The 18,362-nt window shown below is 39.5% G+C and overlaps 3 protein-coding genes across 6 annotated transcripts; all 3 read left to right on the top strand.

Annotated features, from left to right (window-relative positions):
• Positions 1-275: 275 nt before the first annotated feature.
• On the top strand, positions 276-6,481 carry LOC130732997 (DEK domain-containing chromatin-associated protein 4-like). 4 transcript variants are annotated; one of them, XM_057585028.1, is made up of 12 exons: positions 276-410; positions 1,255-2,576; positions 2,661-2,694; positions 3,341-3,420; positions 3,635-3,694; positions 3,824-3,934; positions 4,219-4,299; positions 4,402-4,485; positions 4,670-5,129; positions 5,328-5,434; positions 5,553-5,583; positions 5,994-6,481. In XM_057585028.1, exons 2-12 carry the CDS (start codon positions 1,263-1,265, stop codon positions 6,143-6,145), a joined length of 2,514 nt encoding a protein of 837 aa, XP_057441011.1. In that variant the 5' UTR covers positions 276-410; positions 1,255-1,262; the 3' UTR covers positions 6,146-6,481. The 4 variants fall into 4 exon arrangements, with proteins under 4 accessions (XP_057441011.1, XP_057441008.1, XP_057441009.1 ...); XM_057585025.1 differs by having other exon boundaries at positions 5,325-5,434; XM_057585026.1 differs by having other exon boundaries at positions 1,173-2,576; positions 5,325-5,434.
• Positions 6,482-9,261: 2,780 nt separating this feature from the next.
• On the top strand, positions 9,262-10,634 carry LOC130732781 (uncharacterized). The gene is made up of 3 exons (XM_057584770.1): positions 9,262-9,781; positions 9,835-10,242; positions 10,438-10,634. Exons 1-3 carry the CDS (start codon positions 9,262-9,264, stop codon positions 10,617-10,619), a joined length of 1,110 nt encoding a protein of 369 aa, XP_057440753.1. The 3' UTR covers positions 10,620-10,634.
• A 2,782-nt stretch (positions 10,635-13,416) lies between these two features.
• On the top strand, positions 13,417-14,813 carry LOC130731502 (uncharacterized). Its single transcript, XM_057583811.1, has 3 exons — positions 13,417-13,540; positions 13,625-14,385; positions 14,488-14,813. The coding sequence occupies exons 2-3, from the start codon at positions 13,999-14,001 to the stop codon at positions 14,551-14,553; spliced, it is 453 nt and encodes a 150-aa protein (XP_057439794.1). The 5' UTR covers positions 13,417-13,540; positions 13,625-13,998; the 3' UTR covers positions 14,554-14,813.
• Positions 14,814-18,362: the final 3,549 nt, after the last annotated feature.

The raw sequence follows: 18,362 nt of genomic DNA, 5'->3' as shown, positions 1-18,362 counted from the left end.
TAATCATTAAATTTTCAATTAATAATGAAAACTTTATATCTTCTTTATAGAGTTTAGATCTGCTCATTTATGGTCTAATGACAAGTGTACAGTGCATTATTAGAAAGACAAAACCTAAATAAAAAAAGAATCACAACCAACTCAAAATCCCAACCGTTCATCTCCCACGTTAGCACGAATACAACATCTCAGCCGTTGAATCTCCGAATCTAAGAATCTCAGCGGCACACACGTCCTACGTGCCACTTTTTATTTTCGCATTTAAAATCCGCATTTGAAGTCCGAATTATATTTCATATTTATATATAAATTGTGAGAAATAACTCTCACTGAGTCACTGAGCCAAACGAGTGAGATAGATCGAAGCCACTGAGAAATCCAAAGCTGAACCCTGTTTTCTGGATTTGTAGGTAACTCTCCTTCAATTCCCCTCTTTTCTCACTGCTTGAAGTGTTCATTTGAGTGAAAAGTTTTCATCTTTCTGTTTTACAAACTGAATTGCTATGTGGGATTCTAGGTCTTTCAAAATGCTTCCGTGTTGTTAAAAATCTTAACTTTACTGGTTTTGGTTTGATTCCATGTATTAAAATTCAACTGGGGTGTTTTTTTTTCTCAGTATGTAACTCAGTATTCACTGTGATTTTGCTGTGTTGTTGAGATTTGTGCTTGGATATAGCATGACTATGGTTGCCCTTCTGTTAATTTTCTCTGGAATATCCAAGAAATGGAAATTCATGGTTTAAATTTATGTTTTTTTTTTGCTATGGGTTCAATTGTTCCTTTTCCTTTGCTGAAGAGTGCTGTTTTCTCTGTTGCTTTGTTGTTTGTAAACTGTTGTCCTTCATTGTTTATTGGATGGGATAAATTTTCAAGCTTTTTTGGCTAATTGGCAATTGGTTGTTGGCTTGTTATGGCATCAGATATTTTCAGTTTTTTCAGTTAGGGAAAAAAAATTTATTTTTGTCCACTGTCACACTGTGGAATTGTTTGATAGTATCTTCCAATATTAGAAAAAAGGGATAATTTGAAAGGATATTGTGTATTCTAGGTTTAGAATTTAGAATGATTGCTTGCTGATGGAAGCTTAAAAAGGTTTTTTGTTTTCCTCTTTACTTTGCACATTGCTGTTTGATGTTCTTTAAGTAAATATCTTTTTTTTCTTACCTTGATAGGCTTGAGTAATTCAACTTAACGAAAATAGTGTTGTGGAAATAGTGTGCAGAAAGAAGTAATTGATAGATTTTGTGTTGATAGGATCCCGTATGGGTGAGGAAGAATCAGTAAATGCAGTTTCCAAGACTGACCCTAATGGCGATAGCGTGCCAGAGAAAGCTTTAGGTGATATGAGTGAAAAGAAGGATTTGGAAGCTGAGGGAGGAAAGATCTTGGAGAATAATGGAGTCAAAGACTTGAAGGAGGATGGTGTAAATGAAATGGAAGTTGATAAGAAAGCTGACGGTGGAGAAGGACTAGATGCAAAGGATGATAAAGTTGATGATAACAAATTAGTAAAAGACAATACGAAAGTTGATGACGTGGAAGAATTAAAACAGGATAAGAAAGTTGATGATGGAGAAGAATTGAAAGAGGCTGAGAAAGTTGATGATGGGGAATTATTAAAAGAGGATAAGAAAGTTGATGATGGGGAGGAATTGACAGAGGATAAGAAAGTTGGTGATGGGGAAGAATTGACAGAGGATAAGAAAGTTGATGATGGGGAAGATTTGAAAGAGGATAAGAAAGTTGATGGAGGGGAAGAAATTAAGGAGGATGAGAAAGTTGATGGTGGGGAAGAAATTAAGGAGGATGAGAAAGTTGATGGCGGGGAAGAAATAAAGGAGAATAAGAAAGATGATGGCAAGAAAGAAACAGAAGAAGATAAGAGAGATGATCATGTGCACGTAACAGAAGAAAATAAGAAAGATGATACTGAGGAAGAAAGTGTCAAATTGGATGATGAAACTGGGGTTAAGGAAACTGAGGATATTAAAGAGAAGAATGAAAATGCTGAAGCTAAGAAACCAGAATTGGATGCGATGGAAGAAGATGGTGTCGCTGAAGACAAAAATGAGAGCAGCGAAAAGGAGAAAATTCAAGAAAAGGCGGAAGATGATGAGGATAAGGTTGCTGAGAAGTCAAAAGACGAAGATAATGCAGGAATCCAAGAAGATGACGGTGATGAGGATAAGGTTGCTGAGAAGTCAAAAGAAGAAGATTGCGCAGAAGATAGTGAAAAGGAGAAAATTCAAGAAGAGGAGGATGAGGATGAGGATCAGGTGGCTAAGAAGTCAAAAGAAGAAGATAATGCAGAAATTCAAGAAGAGGATGATGATGAGGATAAGGTTGCTGAGAAGTCAAAAGAAGATAGTACAGAAGATATTAAGGTTGAGAAACGATCGAGAAAGCGTGTGAGAGGAAAGAACAATGGGGAGAAGGTGACAAAGAAAAGAAAGGAGCTGAAGGAGACAGAGCCAAGGACTCCTTCTATCAATCGCCCTGTACGTGAAAGGAAATCAGTGGAGAGGTTGGTAACATCAATGGAGAAAGATGCATCCAAAGAATTTCACATTGAAAAGGTATTTATTTTCGGTTTCATAATAAGCCTTAATTGTGTTTATACCAAAACATATTTTGTTTACGGTTTTGCTTTCACGTTGCAGGGTCGTGGTACACCTTTAAAAGATATACCCAATGGTATGTTGTTTTCTTTGTTATAATTATTCTTTCTATTATGGTTTATGAACTTCCTTCTGTTAACCTAATACATAATGTCATTTCACGAGCATTTCATATTCTTCATGGTTTTTAATGAGAGAATGTAGAATTAACAGTGTAAGAATTGAATTTAATACAATATATGTTAGGCACTGAAGTGAGCAGTGCATTTCTTCTTTGTAGGCTTTTATTGTCTTTTGGGATATTTTCATCCTGTGATTATTGTAAAAACAACAATTCAAGTTGGCTGTTATCGACTTTTCATGTGAATTCATGTCAAGTTAACCCGATATATGTAATTATGAATTATTTATCATTTTTTTACGCATTTACCATATTTTATGCCAGAGATGCATGTTCCAGCTTCTTAAGAACAACTCTTAACTTTATTATTCTTGTATTTTGTGCTTAAGAGCAGCCAACTTAAATTATTGTAATAATAATATTTCAAGTTGGCTGTATTGTTCCTCGTCGACTTTCATGTGAATTCATGACAAGTTAACCGGATATATGAATTTTATATATATATTTTTTTACGTCTTGACTGTATTTTGTGCCAGAGATGCTTGTTTTTGCTTCTTAAGAACAGCTCGTAACTTTATTATTCTTTCATTTTCTGCTTCAGTGGCATTTAAAATTACTAGAAGGAAGATTGATGATAATTTCAAATTGCTCCATACAATACTCTTCGGTAGGAGAGCCAAGGTATATCCTCGTATCGTACTCTGAACTGCCCAATTTTTTCTCAGTCATTGAACACTACTTTACTGCCTTGTAAAGTTAAGGGTATAGGATATTGCATCCGTAGACTGTCAAAAGATTACAATCACCTTGAAACCTGAGATGATGAAATTGACAGTCCACGAAGATGTTATTAAGCTTCTATGTGACTCATCTCTTAATCTTCTGTACTTCACAGGCAATTCAGGTCAAGAGTAATATATTAAGGTTTTCTGGTTTTGTATGGCATGAAAATGAGGTAAGTATTACTCCTGATGCTTGTAACTTGTAGTTTTATTGAATTTATTGTTGTAATTTGTTTTAATGAATGCTTGCTTTAATGCATAAAGTCTTTCTCAGCCTTTGCAACCAAACACTGTTACTGCAGGAGAAACAGATGATTAAAGTAAAAGAAAAATTTGACAAATGCAATAAAGAGAAGTTACTGGAGTTCTGCGATTTGTTTGACGTACCAATTGCAAAGTCAACAACAAGGAAGGTTTGTTGGTTTAGCATTGCTAATGCATTTTTGGTCTCCCTAGGAAGTATAGACTCGTAAAAATAGTAGTTGTTTCAGGCACTTCGGATACTCCTTGCTGTATTTTACAATTTTCTTACTACTTATATATGAATGCAGATGGGAATACCGTAAGAGTAGCACTTCTTACGGGAATACCATAGGAGTAGTATCTTTTAAGTCCACACAGTCCTTGATGTTGTTTTACCTGATTTGACATTGGTCTTGTGTCTTAAGATAATACTAATAATCTTCTATATACACAGGAAGATATTATTGCGAAGCTGGTAGACTTTTTGGGTGCCCCTCAAGCAACAACAACTGTGCTGCTTGCAGAAAAAGATAAGGTTTATTTTTCCCTCTTGGGCATTATGCTACTCAGTTTTTACTTAAGGACCTATGCTTGTGGTGCTGCATATTCTTATTATTTATGATTTCCCTATTATCAGTCAAACAAGACAAATAAACGCAAGCGCACCCCAAAGCGGAGTTCATCTAGATCTGGAACAACATCATCGGGACGTTCTACTAAGGTGCTATTTCATTCCTTTACTTGCATAAATGTGAAATGTGATTTAATCTAAATTCTATAGCTGGAGGCTTTCCAAGGTTAAGTCTACTGATATTAATATCAGTCTATTAATACATGGATTTTTTTTTTATGCTGAACTTCTCCCTAGTTATTTGGTTTTATAAGCTTTATGTTGTATTTTTCAGAGTAGGAAGAGAACTAAAGATTCTTCAGCAGCCGAGGAGAGAAAGAATACAACTGATACAGAAAATGAATCAGAGGAAGAAGAGAAAGATGAAGAGAATGAGGAGGAAAATGAAAATGGTGTTCCTGACAAATCTGACGATGAAATGCCTGACCAATCTGTAAGTGAAGATAGAAATGATTCTGATAATGAATCTGAAGATGTGAAGACACCTAGAAAGAGGAATAAAGTATCATCCACAAAGAAAGAATCTGCTGAAAAAAGTAAAAAGATTATTACAGTTGAAAGGAAACCTCGCTCAGCACCGAAGAGAATTTCCAAGAAGCCATTGGCAACACACGAGTCTGATGATGATAGTGAAGAAAGTCCAAAGGTCTCTTCGAGGAAAAAGAAAAATGAAAAACAAGGAAAACAGAAGACCTCAACTGTGACTAAGTCTTCCTCCTCCAAAGAGAAAACGGGTAGATATCTTGAACTCTACATCCCTGCATATATCTTCAGTGTTCTAGTGAGTAGTGAAAAAATATCATTTTTAGCTCAAGTTGGGAGTTATAATGTTAGAAGCCAACATCTTTTGTTTTCCCATTAGCTCAAACTCTTTAACATTACATCTTCATCTTATACACTTTGTTAAACATCTTTCTGTTTGCATTTAGCAGAAAAGGTTACTAAAGGAAGGAGCAAGAGCAAAGGGAAGTTGAGCCCCAGTGATGGTCAGATACGCGATGCAATATGTGAAATTTTCAAAGAAGTCGACTTCAACACGGTAAGAAGTTGTATTATCTTTGAATGCCGGATGACTCCTTCACCAGTGCTAAGTGTTAATTATGCCTCGAATTGTAGATTTTCTGATGTTAAAAATGACAACCATTTCTCTTTTGCAGGCTACATTTACGGACATTCTGAAGCTTCTTGGTATGTGCTATTCAAATTTACACTTCTGTTTGTGTTTTAATTTTACTTATGGTACCGATGATCAAACTTAATTCATGATGGGATATCTTGTTGTCAATTGATCATTTATAGTGGACCCGTATGTAATAAGAAAAGGCTTTGATGGTTGTTGTTTAATAATGATACCCTTTTCTGTTTAGAAGTGTCATTCCTATATGTTTTTTTGAGCTTACTTTTATAAGCGGCTCAGATTGGCTAATGAAAAGGTGCTTATACTTGTATATAAGCTATTTTGAGCTTATTCAATATATTTATAAAATTAGCTTATGAATAAGCATTTTTGAATAAGTGCTGATGTCATAAGCGCTTAATTAAGTTGTTTACCCAAAACGTTCCATTTGTGCCTAACAAAATTGTTGACCATTTTTCAGCTAAGCAATTCAACACAGATCTAACCCCAAGAAAGGCATCTATAAAGGTAATCATTCAGGAAGAGCTGACAAAACTAGCTGATCAAGCAGAAGATGATGATGATGGAGAAGGGGATGGTGAAGATGATGAGACCCAAGAAGTCGAAGCCTGATGACTGAGAGGATCAGGTGTGACTGCTTGGATGTGTAGGTTTAGCAATGTATGTACACTTTGACCACAACAGCTATGCTTAGTAAGTATTTTGTACACTTTGCAGAGTAAAAGTGACTGTAATTTATTCTTAGCGTCATCTGTCCAATCTATGATGAGGGGACAAACCTGTATTTGCTGCAAAGTTAAGTGGAGTCTTCTTTTGTTGTGCTTTCTTGCATAGACATGAACAGTGTTTGTAGTAGGGTTTTAGTATTGGTGAACGTGACTGACCAATGCTAGCTTTGACAATGTGTAGTTCTAGTTTAATAAATATCTGACATCTGAAGTTGTGGCATTTTTGTTGTTATATTGGTTGCATGTAATAATGCATTGATGCTGCATGTAAATTGTGTCTTTTTTCATATTCATATTTGATTGCTGCATCATTATTTATATATCTGCATGACTTGTTCACCACCATTGCCATGTTGTGTAGCTGAACCTCTTATCTGCATGCCATGTCAGCACCACATGCCGGACACGTGAGCATTTTGTCTGAGTTCATTCTTAGATGAGAATTAAAATTAAACAGTTATATAATCGTAGGATAATATTTTGACTCTGCTTGTTGAAGGGACCAAAATCAAAATTCACTACAAATGTAGGGACTAGAGACCAACAACATATTTAAACCTTCATGATATATTGATATGAAGGCAATTATTGTTTTGGGGGCATTTGGATAGTTTTGTTTGGCTAATATGGTCATTTTAGCTCCTTAATTTGAGTGGCTGAAACATCATTTTGGGCCTTTATGCTATGAGGTATTAAATGAAGGATTAAGGATTACAAAATTGTCCCTCGATATAATATTAGAACTACATTTTAGAATGTTTTTCCTTTTGTAAAAGAGAATGTTGCAATTACGAATAATTTTAAATTCATAACTAATTTTTTGGTTACAAGAGGAAGTCTAAATTCGTAACTAATTAAATGTTGGTGCCCACCCAGTGGGCAAGTTATATTTTTGGTCCACCGGTGGACCAGGGGTAATTTTGACTTTCCCTTTCCCATTTTCCTGTTCCCTTTACCTTTCCTTTTCTCTTTCCTCCTCCTTCTTCTTCCCACTTCTTCCCAACTAGCCACCGGTCCACCGCCAACGCCAGCCATCTTGTGTCCATTTCTTCATAAACAAATCAATCACCCAATATTCCATCTCTCCTTCAGATCTGTACGAACCAGAGAAAGAGATCAACAAAGTTGAGGAGTAAAGCGATGTCAAGGGAGATTGGAGAAGACGTCCATGGCGGTGGCAAGCAGACATGAAATCAAGACCAATTGTTTTTTTTTTTTGAAAGATCAAATGTTATTAGATTGAAAGTATACAACCCAAAGCATCAGGCTTTCTTAGGAACCTTTTCAAAAAGGAAATATACTGATCCTAAAATACCTATGAGCAATACACGATGGGGAAAGAAATTGTTGCAACAACCAGCTCCTACAATTATTATCCTGACAGTGCCCCTTAAAGAACCTTTTCAATTATAACCATCACCTAGGCAATTCCTGTACAGATCTCTTGTCACAAGAGAGCTTATGGTACCTTGCAAAAGCACCAACAGCCATCCGCAGCCTGCAATCACAATTCAGCGTTCAGTACAGTCTTCAAGCTTCTGCTGTCTTCGAACAACACCCACAGATCTTGGATCCTCCGAACGCCCATTTCGGAAGCCTCATCCGAGGAAGCATCTAGACCTGCAAGGGCCTCAACGTTCCGCCTCGGAGCACCGTCTCCACCGCCGCTTAACATAGCTGCATAGAAGAAAAGAAAAATAAGTTGAGAACGAAAGGGGGTGGTTGTGGGGGAGGAGGGTACCAGACCGGTGAGAGAAGGGAGAAGAAGAGATGTGTATTGGCACTTTTGCTCTTTTATCATTCATCAGATCTTATCTTAGCCATTCAAATAAAGAATATTCTAAGATTCTTAAATCCAACGGTATTTAAGCCTGGTCCACCGGTGGACCAAAATATAACTTGCCCACCCTAGTGGGCACCTTAAATGTTGAACTTCTTTCCTCATCATTTTGAGTGTTTGAGGAGCATTGTTCTTGGCTCTTCTTGTTTAGTCTCTATTGTGGGCGGTTTTGACTTTGTTGATTCTTCTTGTGTTTGTTGAAGTGACATTGATGTTGTTGACTTCCTTTCTAAGGTTGCTCGTCCATCTTCCAACTCTGTTTAGGTGGAGGAGATTTTTTCGAAGCTCATGCATTTGATTCATGCTGATGTAATAACTTCTATGTCTATTGTTTATTCTTAATTAATGCACTTGTTCCGTTATGAAAAAAAAACACTAACACCATTTTCCACTCATGTAGTATTACACTAATAATTTATTTATTATGATAAATATCATATTTAAGGGTTTATCTAAATGACTAAAGGAGAAACTTGAATAAAATCTTATACTAACTAGATGGACAAATAATATTTAAGACAAGTGAAATTTTTAAGTTTGAACCCACCTACCTATCTTAAATATTAAAAATAAAAAAATACCTTTCAAAAAATAAAGTAAATAGAATGTTGACCGACAAAACAAAATAGCAAAAGGTAAATCTTCTTCTTTGTCTTCTTCTCAATCCTCTCAAGGGTAAAAAAACTTGAGAGTGTCAAGTTTTACCATCTCATCATTAACTTTTGTGTAGATAATAAATGAAAAATAAAATAAAATTAATGGTGAGATGATGAAACTTGACACTCTCAAGTTTTTTTACACATTAGAGGATACAAACCCACATCCTCCACTGTGTCAGCTACTGTACTTCTCCTTCTCTGAACACGGCATCGTTTCATTCACCTCCTTCCCTTCAACGTTCCTCTGTGTTGCGCCATTTTCATCTTCTTCTTCTTCTTCTTCTAAGTTCTAACTACACTGTTTCCACAGAAAACCCCCATTTTTCCATTTCTCTTCATCTTCCAAAAACCCCCATACCCATTTCCCCTTTGCTCCAAAGTTCGAAACTTTCCGACATTCTCATGGACCGTGTACCTAAAACCGAACCCGGGTCATCCACATTCGTACCCGGGTCATCGCCACCCGTTTTCGCTTCCACCTGCCCCAGAAACCTCAGAGACATGAGCGTTTCGGAGCTGGTTGCGGTGTTGCGCCCTGCATTTCGGGCGGAGGATTATGATAAGGTCGAGGAGGTTCTGGAGAGCAAGTACGAGAAGCTCCAAGTGCAGGTTGAGAAGGAGAAGCTGGAAAGAATTCATCTTGAGGAACAGCTGAGGAAGAGAGTGGAAGAGTTTGATAGAGGGAAGAAGGATAAGGAGAATTATGAAAACTTGTTGAAGATTATGAAGGAAGCTGGTGGTTTGGCTAGTGGTCATGATTCTCATTGTATTGATGAGATGAAGAAGAAGATTGGTGAGTTAGAGTTGGAGAAGAAAAAATTGGTGGATGGTATTGAAGAGTTAAGGAAAAAGAATGTGGAGTTAGTTTGTGAGAATTATGAGCTGAATGAGATGAAGGAAAAATGGGTTGATGATAGTAGTGCTCTGGCTGAGCTTAGGATCAGGGTCAGTGTTTTGGAGGAGGAGAAGTTTAATGTTCATAATGCCTTGGTTGCAGCTAGGAAGAGAAATGAAGAGTTTGGTAGATGGAAGAATGATAAGGAAGATTATGAAAGGCTGTTGAAGAATATGAAGGAAGCTATGGGCTTTTGGTTGAAAAAGAAGAGAAAGATGAAGAGAATGAGGAGGAAAATGAAAATGGCGTTCCTGACAAATCTGACGATGAAATGCCTGAGCAATCTGTAAGTGAAGATAGAAATGATTCTGATAATGAATCTGAAAATGTGAAGACACCTAGAAAGAGGAATAAAGTATCATCCACAAAGAAAGAATCTGCTGAAAAAAGTAAAAAGATTATTACAGTTGAAAGGAAACCTCGCTCAGCACCGAAGAGAATTTCCAAGAAGCCATTGGCAACACACGAGTCTGATGATGATAGTGAAGAAAGTCCAAAGGTCTCTTCAAGGAAAAAGAAAAATGAAAAACAAGGAAAACAGAAGACCTCAACTGTGACTAAGTTTTCCTCCTCCAAAGAGAAAACGGGTAGATACCTTGGACTCTACATTCCAGCATATACCTTCAGTGTTCTAGTGAGTAGTGAAAAAATATCATTTTTAGCTCCTGAGAGTTATAATGTTAGAAGCCAACATCTTTAGTTTTCCCATTAGCTTAAGCCCTTAAACTTTACATCTTCATCTTATGCACTTTGTAAAACATCTTTCTGTATGTATTCAGCAGAAAAGGTTACTAGAGGAAGGAGCCAGAGCAAAGGGAAGTTGAACCCCAGTGATGGTCAGATACGTGATGCAATATGTGAAAGTTTCAAAGAAATCGACTTCAACACGGTAAGAAGTTGCATTATCTTCGAATGCTGGATGATTCCTTCACCAGTGCAAGTGGAATTCCCAAAACTAGATTAGAAATTTAGGGTACTTGTATTTCCCACCCCAGCCAGGAATTGGGTTTGGCGCCCCACCCCACTTAAAGTATAAGTGGGGAAATTACCGTAAAGTCCCTCATGACTAGAATACGGTAAATGATAAACCGTTTGCAATACGGCCAATCATTTACCGTAATTTATTTAAACATATAACAGGGGGACCGCGACCCATTTCACAATTTTCAAACCCTCACCTTTCCCTCCCCAAATCGCACCCCCCCCCCCAAATCGCTTCCAATCCTTCGTTCCTGCACCAGAACTCCTTCAAAGGTCTTATCTCATCATCATCCAACCTCCATCAAAGCTGAATCAGACCCTCATTCAATCAAACAAATAAGTTTTGATTTGAACCCTTTTGATTTCATTTAAGTTTAAATTAGGTGAATGATTCAACACTAGGGTAGTCGATTGATGATTAGAGGTAGGTTGTGTTGTCTGAAATTGCATGAAATGAATATGGGTACGAGTGGGTTTCACTGCTAGGTCGTGAATGGGTTTCACTGTAAATTCAGCTATTCATTTTCCGTTTTTAATATGGTAAATGATTTACCGTGTTCAGTATGGAAAATGATTAACCGTTTTTTAAGCCAGATTTTATTTTTCTTATGGCTTAATTGCACTTTTAGTCCCCCAACTTTGGCCTTCCTGCGAAAATCGTCCTCAAACTTTAAAATTAGCAAAAAACGTTCTTAATGTTTACACCCGGTTGCAAAATTGGTTTTCCATCCAATTTCATCCAAAAACTAACGGAATATTCCTCAAAAAATTAATTAAAAAATTTAGTCTCTAAGACATTCATCATCTTCATATTAAAAACCCAGAAATTCATCATCTTCATCCCATTTTTCCTTCATTTTCATATAAATGAGTAAATCAAAATCAAGCTTTCTCATCAAAAAATCACTATCCTATATACCAATAAAAAAATTATTAAAGAATTAGAACATATATGTTTATGTCTCAACAGAGAAGAGAGGAAGGGGATGAGTTCGATATATTGACCTTGCGTCGTTGTTGCTCGCAATTAGGAGAACCCGCAGCCATGGCTGTTTGTTACTAATCCCTATTGTGGCTGCGTGAAAATTAAAGAAAGGAGAAGAGGCTGATACGTTTCCCTCATTTGGATTTTAGGGTTTTATTCCCCTCTTCAATAATAGAAACGTTTTTTGAGTTGAGGTTTAAGTTGAATGATTTCTGGATTTGGGGTTTTGGGGAAAGGATCTATCTTTGAATCTCTATCGATCTCTTCATCTTCTCACTGATCTGGGTTAGGGTTTTTGGATTATGGGTTTCTGGGGTTTGCTGGTGTTCACATGTGGGTTGATTGCAGGTATGAGCTTGGTGCATATGAAATTGATGTTTGGGGTGGGGTTGATGATTTTTTTGGTTTGCTTCTAGGTTTTCTAGAGAAGAATATGAAGATGATGATGAAGGTTCTTTGAAGAAGATGAACATTCATCAATTTCTATATTTTTGTTTTATTTTATTAATTTTTTTCCCAGAATTCGTTAAATATTGGATGGAATTGGACGGAAGATCATTTTTGCAACCGGGTGTAAACGTTAAGGACGTCTTTGGCTAATTTTGAAGTTTTGGGACGATTTTCGCAGGAAGGCCAAAGTTGAGGGACCAAAAGTGCAATTAAGCCTTTTATTATTTAGTGAAAATATTTAAAATGCATATTTAATTAGTGGAAATAGATAATTTATTTAGTGAATTCTTTAATATTGAGATAACATAGATAGTTGAAATTACTTAGATAATTGAGATAAATTAGATAGTTGAATATTGAATAGTTCATATTGAAATAATTGATAAAATTTGATGTTAATGCTATTAAATTTGTTTGCTTTGAATAGATAGCGATAATGAAGGGCGGAAAGAGGTCTCGATCTACTAGTGAGGATATATGGGGTACAGAGGATCGACACCGGCGCTTGCATGCTTCTAGCCGGCGCGACGATCATTGTGCAGCCACTCAAGCGGTCGAGTCTTCAGCTCCGGCTGCTACTATGCCGTCACCCATGGTAGAGTTTTCAGCTCCGGCTGCTACTATGTCGTCGCCCATCGTAGATTCTTCAGCTCCGGCTGCGGCTGCTTCTGTGGCGTCTACCACGGGAGAGTCTTCCGCTGCTGTGCTGGATCCTACTCCGCCGTCTTCGATGGTTGAGTTATCTCCCCATACTATTCCTCAGCAGCCTTCTAGCGAGGAGACATCTGGCGAGGAGTCTTCTTCTGACCATGAGCGTGAGGGGAGTAGTGAGGAGGAGCTTATTCTTGAGGAGGAGGTTGATGTTGATGTCGTGCCAGAGGAGGGAGCACATGGCGGTGATGATGACCTGATCCAGAGGGTGGCGCCGTTTCCGGGGGGGCCTGATGACCTGTCGCTTCTCACGCATTATGCCGATCACAAGGCTCCCTGGACGTGGCATTCACTCCTACGCACAGACCCGCGGTACGTGGACCGTCGGGCATTGAGGCTGGCCATGGTTGGGGGGTAGGTATGGAACCTTCCTTGTGATGGTGATTCAGACAGCCATACACAGGTTCGACAGCTGCTGCAGCAGACAGGTTTGTATCACCTACCTTGGTGCGGGTACCCGGAGACAGACCCAGGCCTCATATTGGCCCTTGTTGAGAGGTGGCATGAGGAGACCAGTAGCTTCCACATGTCGTTCGGGGAGATGACTATCACCTTGGACGACGTGTCAGCTCTTCTCCATCTCCCCATGGGGTCGAGGTTCTACACGCCTGGCAGGGGGGAGCGAGATGAGTGTGCAGCGCTCTGCGTCCAGCTCATGGGAGGATCCACCGCTGATTATCTTGAGGAGTTTGATGCGACGCATGGCCAGACTATTCGGTTCTTTATGTTGAAGAACCTGTATGATTCTGCTTTGGAGGGTATGTCTTAAGTATTACTTGATTAAATGGTATCTATTTTTAGCATATTATTATAAACTGTTAACTTAATTCATTTCATTGTAGAGCATCGATATGAGGATGCTGCCCGGATTTGGCTGGTGAACCAGCTTGGCGCGACGCTCTTTGCCAGCAAGAGTGGGGGATATCACACAACTGTCTACTAGATTGAGATGCTGGAGGACCTTGGGCGAGTGTCAGAATGTGCGTGGGGCGCGATTGCGCTGTCTACGTTGTACGACCAGCTTAGTCGTGCATCCCGCAGGAAGACAGCCCAGATGAGAGGGTTCACCTCGCTCTTGCTGTCATGAGCATATGAGTACCTTTCTGACTGCGTCATTATCAAGAGGGCGATTCCAGACTACTCACAGGACCAGCCTAGAGCGCAGCGGTGGTTTACGTCCCGGATCTAGCATGCCGGACTCGATGAGAGATGAGTCATGCTCGATGAGCTTACGGTGGATGACATCATATGGACCCCATTTAAGGACCATCGGGCTCATCGACCGCGGGATCCGAGGGCCCTCTATTCTGTCTACATCAGGACACCTTTCGGTCGGGCTGTGAGCCGACATCTACCAGAGAGGGTTACGCGCCAGTTTGGCTACATACAGGATATCCCTCGACACCCCTCTGAGATCCAGACGACGAGGTCCCTTGCTGAGACCGCAGATGCTGCTTATGCTGACTACGTGCCGCACCTGGTCCCTCATAGGATCCCTGCTATACGTCCAGGAGACGAAGTGTCAGATTACATGAGGTGGTATAGCAGAGTGTCCCATCGATTCATCATCCCTGATGATAGGAGGGAGGAGCTCAGTGCCGTGGTAAGTTTGAATTCCAAACTTGTATATTATTTTATCCATTCAATTGTGATTTTTGTTATTGACATTTTCTTTGTAACTAAACATGTATATTATTTTTTGCAGTCTGCTATGCGTAGGGGTGTGGAGATGTTTGAGCAGTCACTGGAGGTGCCAGTGCTCCTGCAGTAGGCACACAAGCCCGACTCCTCACTAAGAGGGCGCTCGAACTTTTTAGATCGAGTTCCTTCGTTGGTACCCAGGGAGTTGCCTTTGCTGTTGTTCGAGGAGCCGCAGCTGCGGGAGGTGAGCTCGTGGAGGCAGAGCCCGTGGAGGCAGAGCTCGTGGAGAGGGTGCTCCTGGAGGTAGAGCTCGTGGACCTAGAGGAGGTCGTAGGGGTCGGGGTCGGGGAGAGTGATTTTATGACTCTTGTATGTTATGTATATTTTTATGTGGACCATATGAGACTCTTTATATTATGACTCTTTTTATTTACATGCTTTCTATTTTTAGTCTTAATATTAAGACTCTTGTAATGAAAAAAAGAGTAACAACTACAACATAAATAATCTAATTCAGGGCAACACAACCAAATTAACCAGAAGCAACACGAAAAACAAAATTATTCCTCTGTGATATCGATGAAGTCATGAGATCCGCAATCCTTTGGAAATACCTTGACTACGTTGGGCAATGTTATATTAAGATAACAAACATATCTTCTAGGTGCAAACAGAGCAACCTGCAAGTAAATTGCAGACTTTAATCCAACCATGCATAGTTATCCAAATGAAGCAAGCTTAATATTTAGGTTCTAGAGGATATACCTTTTGGAGAACGAGAACAGATCCAATAGTTATGTCATTCGCAAATTCACTGTGAGTGAAGGCCTTGCGATGGATGCTAGCATCAACGGTACCCGTAGGGTCCTAAATTATTGCAATCGTGAGAGAAATAAATAGGAACGATGTACGGTTAGAGAAGGGGGACAAAAGCAAGAGGGACAAAAGTAAGGACATACCTTGAGGGTAACTTTCGCATCTCTGAAACCATTGGGAGTGCAAGATTTGATAACAGCAACAACATTCTCCACTCTCTCAACGTTCGTTGTCATTGAGCCCATCAGAGTGGCAAATCCCCACTCTTGCAGGGCTGATAGCCAAACATTTGAATTGAAATCAGGATCGGTTTCGGTTGATCCGTGTTCGAGCACACGCCTCACAATTTCCTGGGTTAGAATTAGTGGTGTGTTAGGGGTGGATCTACGGGCATACATGGCAGCCTAGATGACGCCAGCCGGGCTAGGAATGAGAGGACGAGAGCTGCCAGAATGCTACTTTGATGTTTGCAATGACGGACGAATGCATTTGGGTCTTGTTCCATTGTGTGTTTTTTTTTGTCTAGGTTACAAGACAGGAAGAAGAGGATGAAGAGTAAGAAGAAGAGGCAAGACACAATAGAGATTTATAGCAGAATGGTCAGAAGATTTATGTGAAGGTATGAAAAACGGTAGAAAGGGGGGGTTTGAATAACGTTTTCAGTATAAAACTTCCACCTTAAAGATTTTGACAAATCTTTCGAGAACTTAAGTGCTAAAGATAAGAGATAGAAAAGCACACAAGGATTTTATCCTGGTTCACTTGATAAATCACTCAAGCTACTCCAGTCCACCCGTTAAGGTGATTTCTTCCTTCTTAGAATGAAGGCAATCCACTAATCAGGTAAGAGTTACAACTGCACTTGAAACCTACAAGTGACTAACAATTACACTGACTTAGCTCACACTAAGATTCACTCTCTTAGTCTTCTCTAGGATCCGATCAGCCTTGATCTCCTAAAGGAACTAAACAAATTGTTTATCAAAGAATTGTTTACAAGAGATTTGCTTCTAAAAAGCTAATAGTAAACTCAATGAATTTCAGATGAAAGAAAGCTTAGAAGAATTTAAGTTTGTCTTGCGCGTATGTGAATGCTTCTCGCCGTTTCTTTCAGTCTTCAGCCTCTTTATATACTCCAAGGATTAGGGTTGAGCGTTGCATGGGAAATGCTACCGTTGGAGGGCAGTTCTGGAAAATCCAGCTTCTGCTGTGTCTGAGACTGTTAGGTAGGTCGTCAGGAAGGTACAGTTGCTTTTGTACTTGGATAGCGACTTGACCTTTAAACCTAGGAGACTTCTGATCAGGGGAATGCTTCATATTGGAACTTGTGAAGCCGGTTGATCAGAGTCAGAGGGAAAGCCCAGATCCTCTGACCATTGTTTCTTCTGATTCTGAACTCAGAGGGAAGAACATGGTCTTCAGAGTATCTAGCTTCTGGACAACAGAATTTCACTAATCAGCTTCTAGATCTTCAGAGTCTTCTACACCATCAGAATATCTGAGCCTTCAGTGTTTCTTGGTTATCAGACTTTCTGAATCTTCAGAACTTCTAGTGACTGAGTCCACATCAAAGTTTGTATAACTTCAGAACTTCTGAAGCTTTTCCACTGTTCATACTGAACATGGTGAATGCGAAAGCGTTGCTTGGGTCGCTCTTTATACACAGTGCTTCTGATTTGTGTGAGATTGAGTTGAGGTCAGAGCCTGCAAATAGCACACTCAGAGAAACACGTTAGAGTACCACAATTGTTCATATCAAAAGGTTAACTTGTAATCATCAAAACATAGAGTTGTACTACTAGATCAAAACTTGATCTTACATTATGGTGTATTGGTGGCTGGTAGAAGTGTGGTTGGGGTTGGTGGTTGAGAGTAATGTCAGGTTTCTAGTTTGTCGTGCGGTGGATGGAAATAACAAGACTTTGATAATGAAATGAAATGACAAATGAGCTTTACTATTCAACAAATGAACATTACACGCAGTGACCTGTCAATCTATGGTGATGTCTACATAGTGAACTGCTTAACAAACTAAGGATAAAGGTCATCAAATTAATATTACAGAGCGTTTACAAATGAATATTACACAATAGGGAACACTCAATCTGTGGTGATGTCTACATAGCTAGCCTGACTAGGACCAAGAGGACCACGAAAATTCGCAAGCCAAGCTTGAAATTCTGCAGCGAACATGTCTAAACGTGGACCATATGGGGTGCCCCAGTATCCGGAGGCAGTATCAGCATGCCATTGTCACTGGGGGGGAAAAGGCGGCATAAGATGTCCAGGAGTTAAACCGCCAGTTTGGCTACATACAGGATATCCCTTGCTGAGACCGCATATGCTGCCTATGCTGACTTCGAGCCGTACCTGCGCCTTAAGGGGATCCATGCTACATATCCGGGAGAGGTGGTGGAGGGTTACATGAGGTGGTATAGCCTTGTGTGATTGTGTCCCATCAGTTCATCATCCCTGATGATAGGAGGGAGGAGCTCAGTGCTGTGGTAAGTTTTAATTCTATTTTCTATTTAATTGTGATTTTTGTTCATGATATTTTCTTTGTACCTAAACATGTATATTATTTTTTGCAGTCAGCTATGCGTCGGAGTGTGGAGATGTTGGAGCAGTCACTGGAGGTGCCAGATGCTCTCGTAGTAGGCACATATTCCCGATCCGTCATTGGTACACAGGGAGTTGCCTTTGCTGCTGTTCGAGGAGCTGGAGCCGCGGGAGGAAGAGGTCGTGGAGGCAGAGCGCGTGGAGGCAGAGCCCGTGGAAAGGGTGCTCGTGGAGAAGGTGCTCGTGGAGGTAGAACTCGTGGACCTAGAGGAGGTCATAGGGGGGCGGTAGGGGTCGGGGCCGGGGAGAGTGATTTGGTTGTTTATTTTGTATGTTTTTGTATATTATGACTCTTTATATTTACATGCTTTCTATTTCGACTCTTTATAACGAAAAAAACCTGAATAACTACAACATAAATAATTCAAGGCAGGAAAAATAACATAAATAATCCATGGCAAACAGTTCAAAAGTTACACGAAGTTATACAGAAGCAACACAAAAAACAAAATCAATCATCGGTGATATCGATGAAGTCGTGGGGTCAGCAATCCTTTGGAAATA

The sequence above is a fragment of the Lotus japonicus genome, chromosome 1 (genome assembly GCF_012489685.1).
Source record: "Lotus japonicus ecotype B-129 chromosome 1, LjGifu_v1.2".
In the NCBI taxonomy this organism is placed as follows: domain Eukaryota; kingdom Viridiplantae; phylum Streptophyta; class Magnoliopsida; order Fabales; family Fabaceae; genus Lotus; species Lotus japonicus.
The sequence above is the reverse complement of the archived record's forward strand: the minus strand, read 5'-3'. Positions and strand labels throughout refer to the sequence as shown.

Bases quoted from the DNA above. Each gene is read 5' to 3' on its own strand.
- LOC130732781 (XM_057584770.1), top strand. From the start codon at position 9,262: ATGAGCGTTTCGGAGCTGGTTGCGGTGTTGCGCCCTGCATTTCGGGCG. The intron at 9,782-9,834 runs GTAGATGGAAGA...AAGAATATGAAG, and splicing joins GAAGAGAAATGAAGAGTTTG to GAAGCTATGGGCTTTTGGTT. The intron at 10,243-10,437 runs GTAGATACCTTG...TGTATTCAGCAG, and splicing joins CTCCTCCAAAGAGAAAACGG to AAAAGGTTACTAGAGGAAGG.
- LOC130732997 (XM_057585025.1), top strand. From the start codon at position 1,263: ATGGGTGAGGAAGAATCAGTAAATGCAGTTTCCAAGACTGACCCTAAT. The intron at 3,935-4,218 runs GTTTGTTGGTTT...CTATATACACAG, and splicing joins CAAAGTCAACAACAAGGAAG to GAAGATATTATTGCGAAGCT. The intron at 5,130-5,324 runs GTAGATATCTTG...GTTTGCATTTAG, and splicing joins CTCCTCCAAAGAGAAAACGG to CAGAAAAGGTTACTAAAGGA.
- LOC130731502 (XM_057583811.1), top strand. From the start codon at position 13,999: ATGCTCGATGAGCTTACGGTGGATGACATCATATGGACCCCATTTAAG. The intron at 14,386-14,487 runs GTAAGTTTGAAT...TATTTTTTGCAG, and splicing joins GGGAGGAGCTCAGTGCCGTG to TCTGCTATGCGTAGGGGTGT.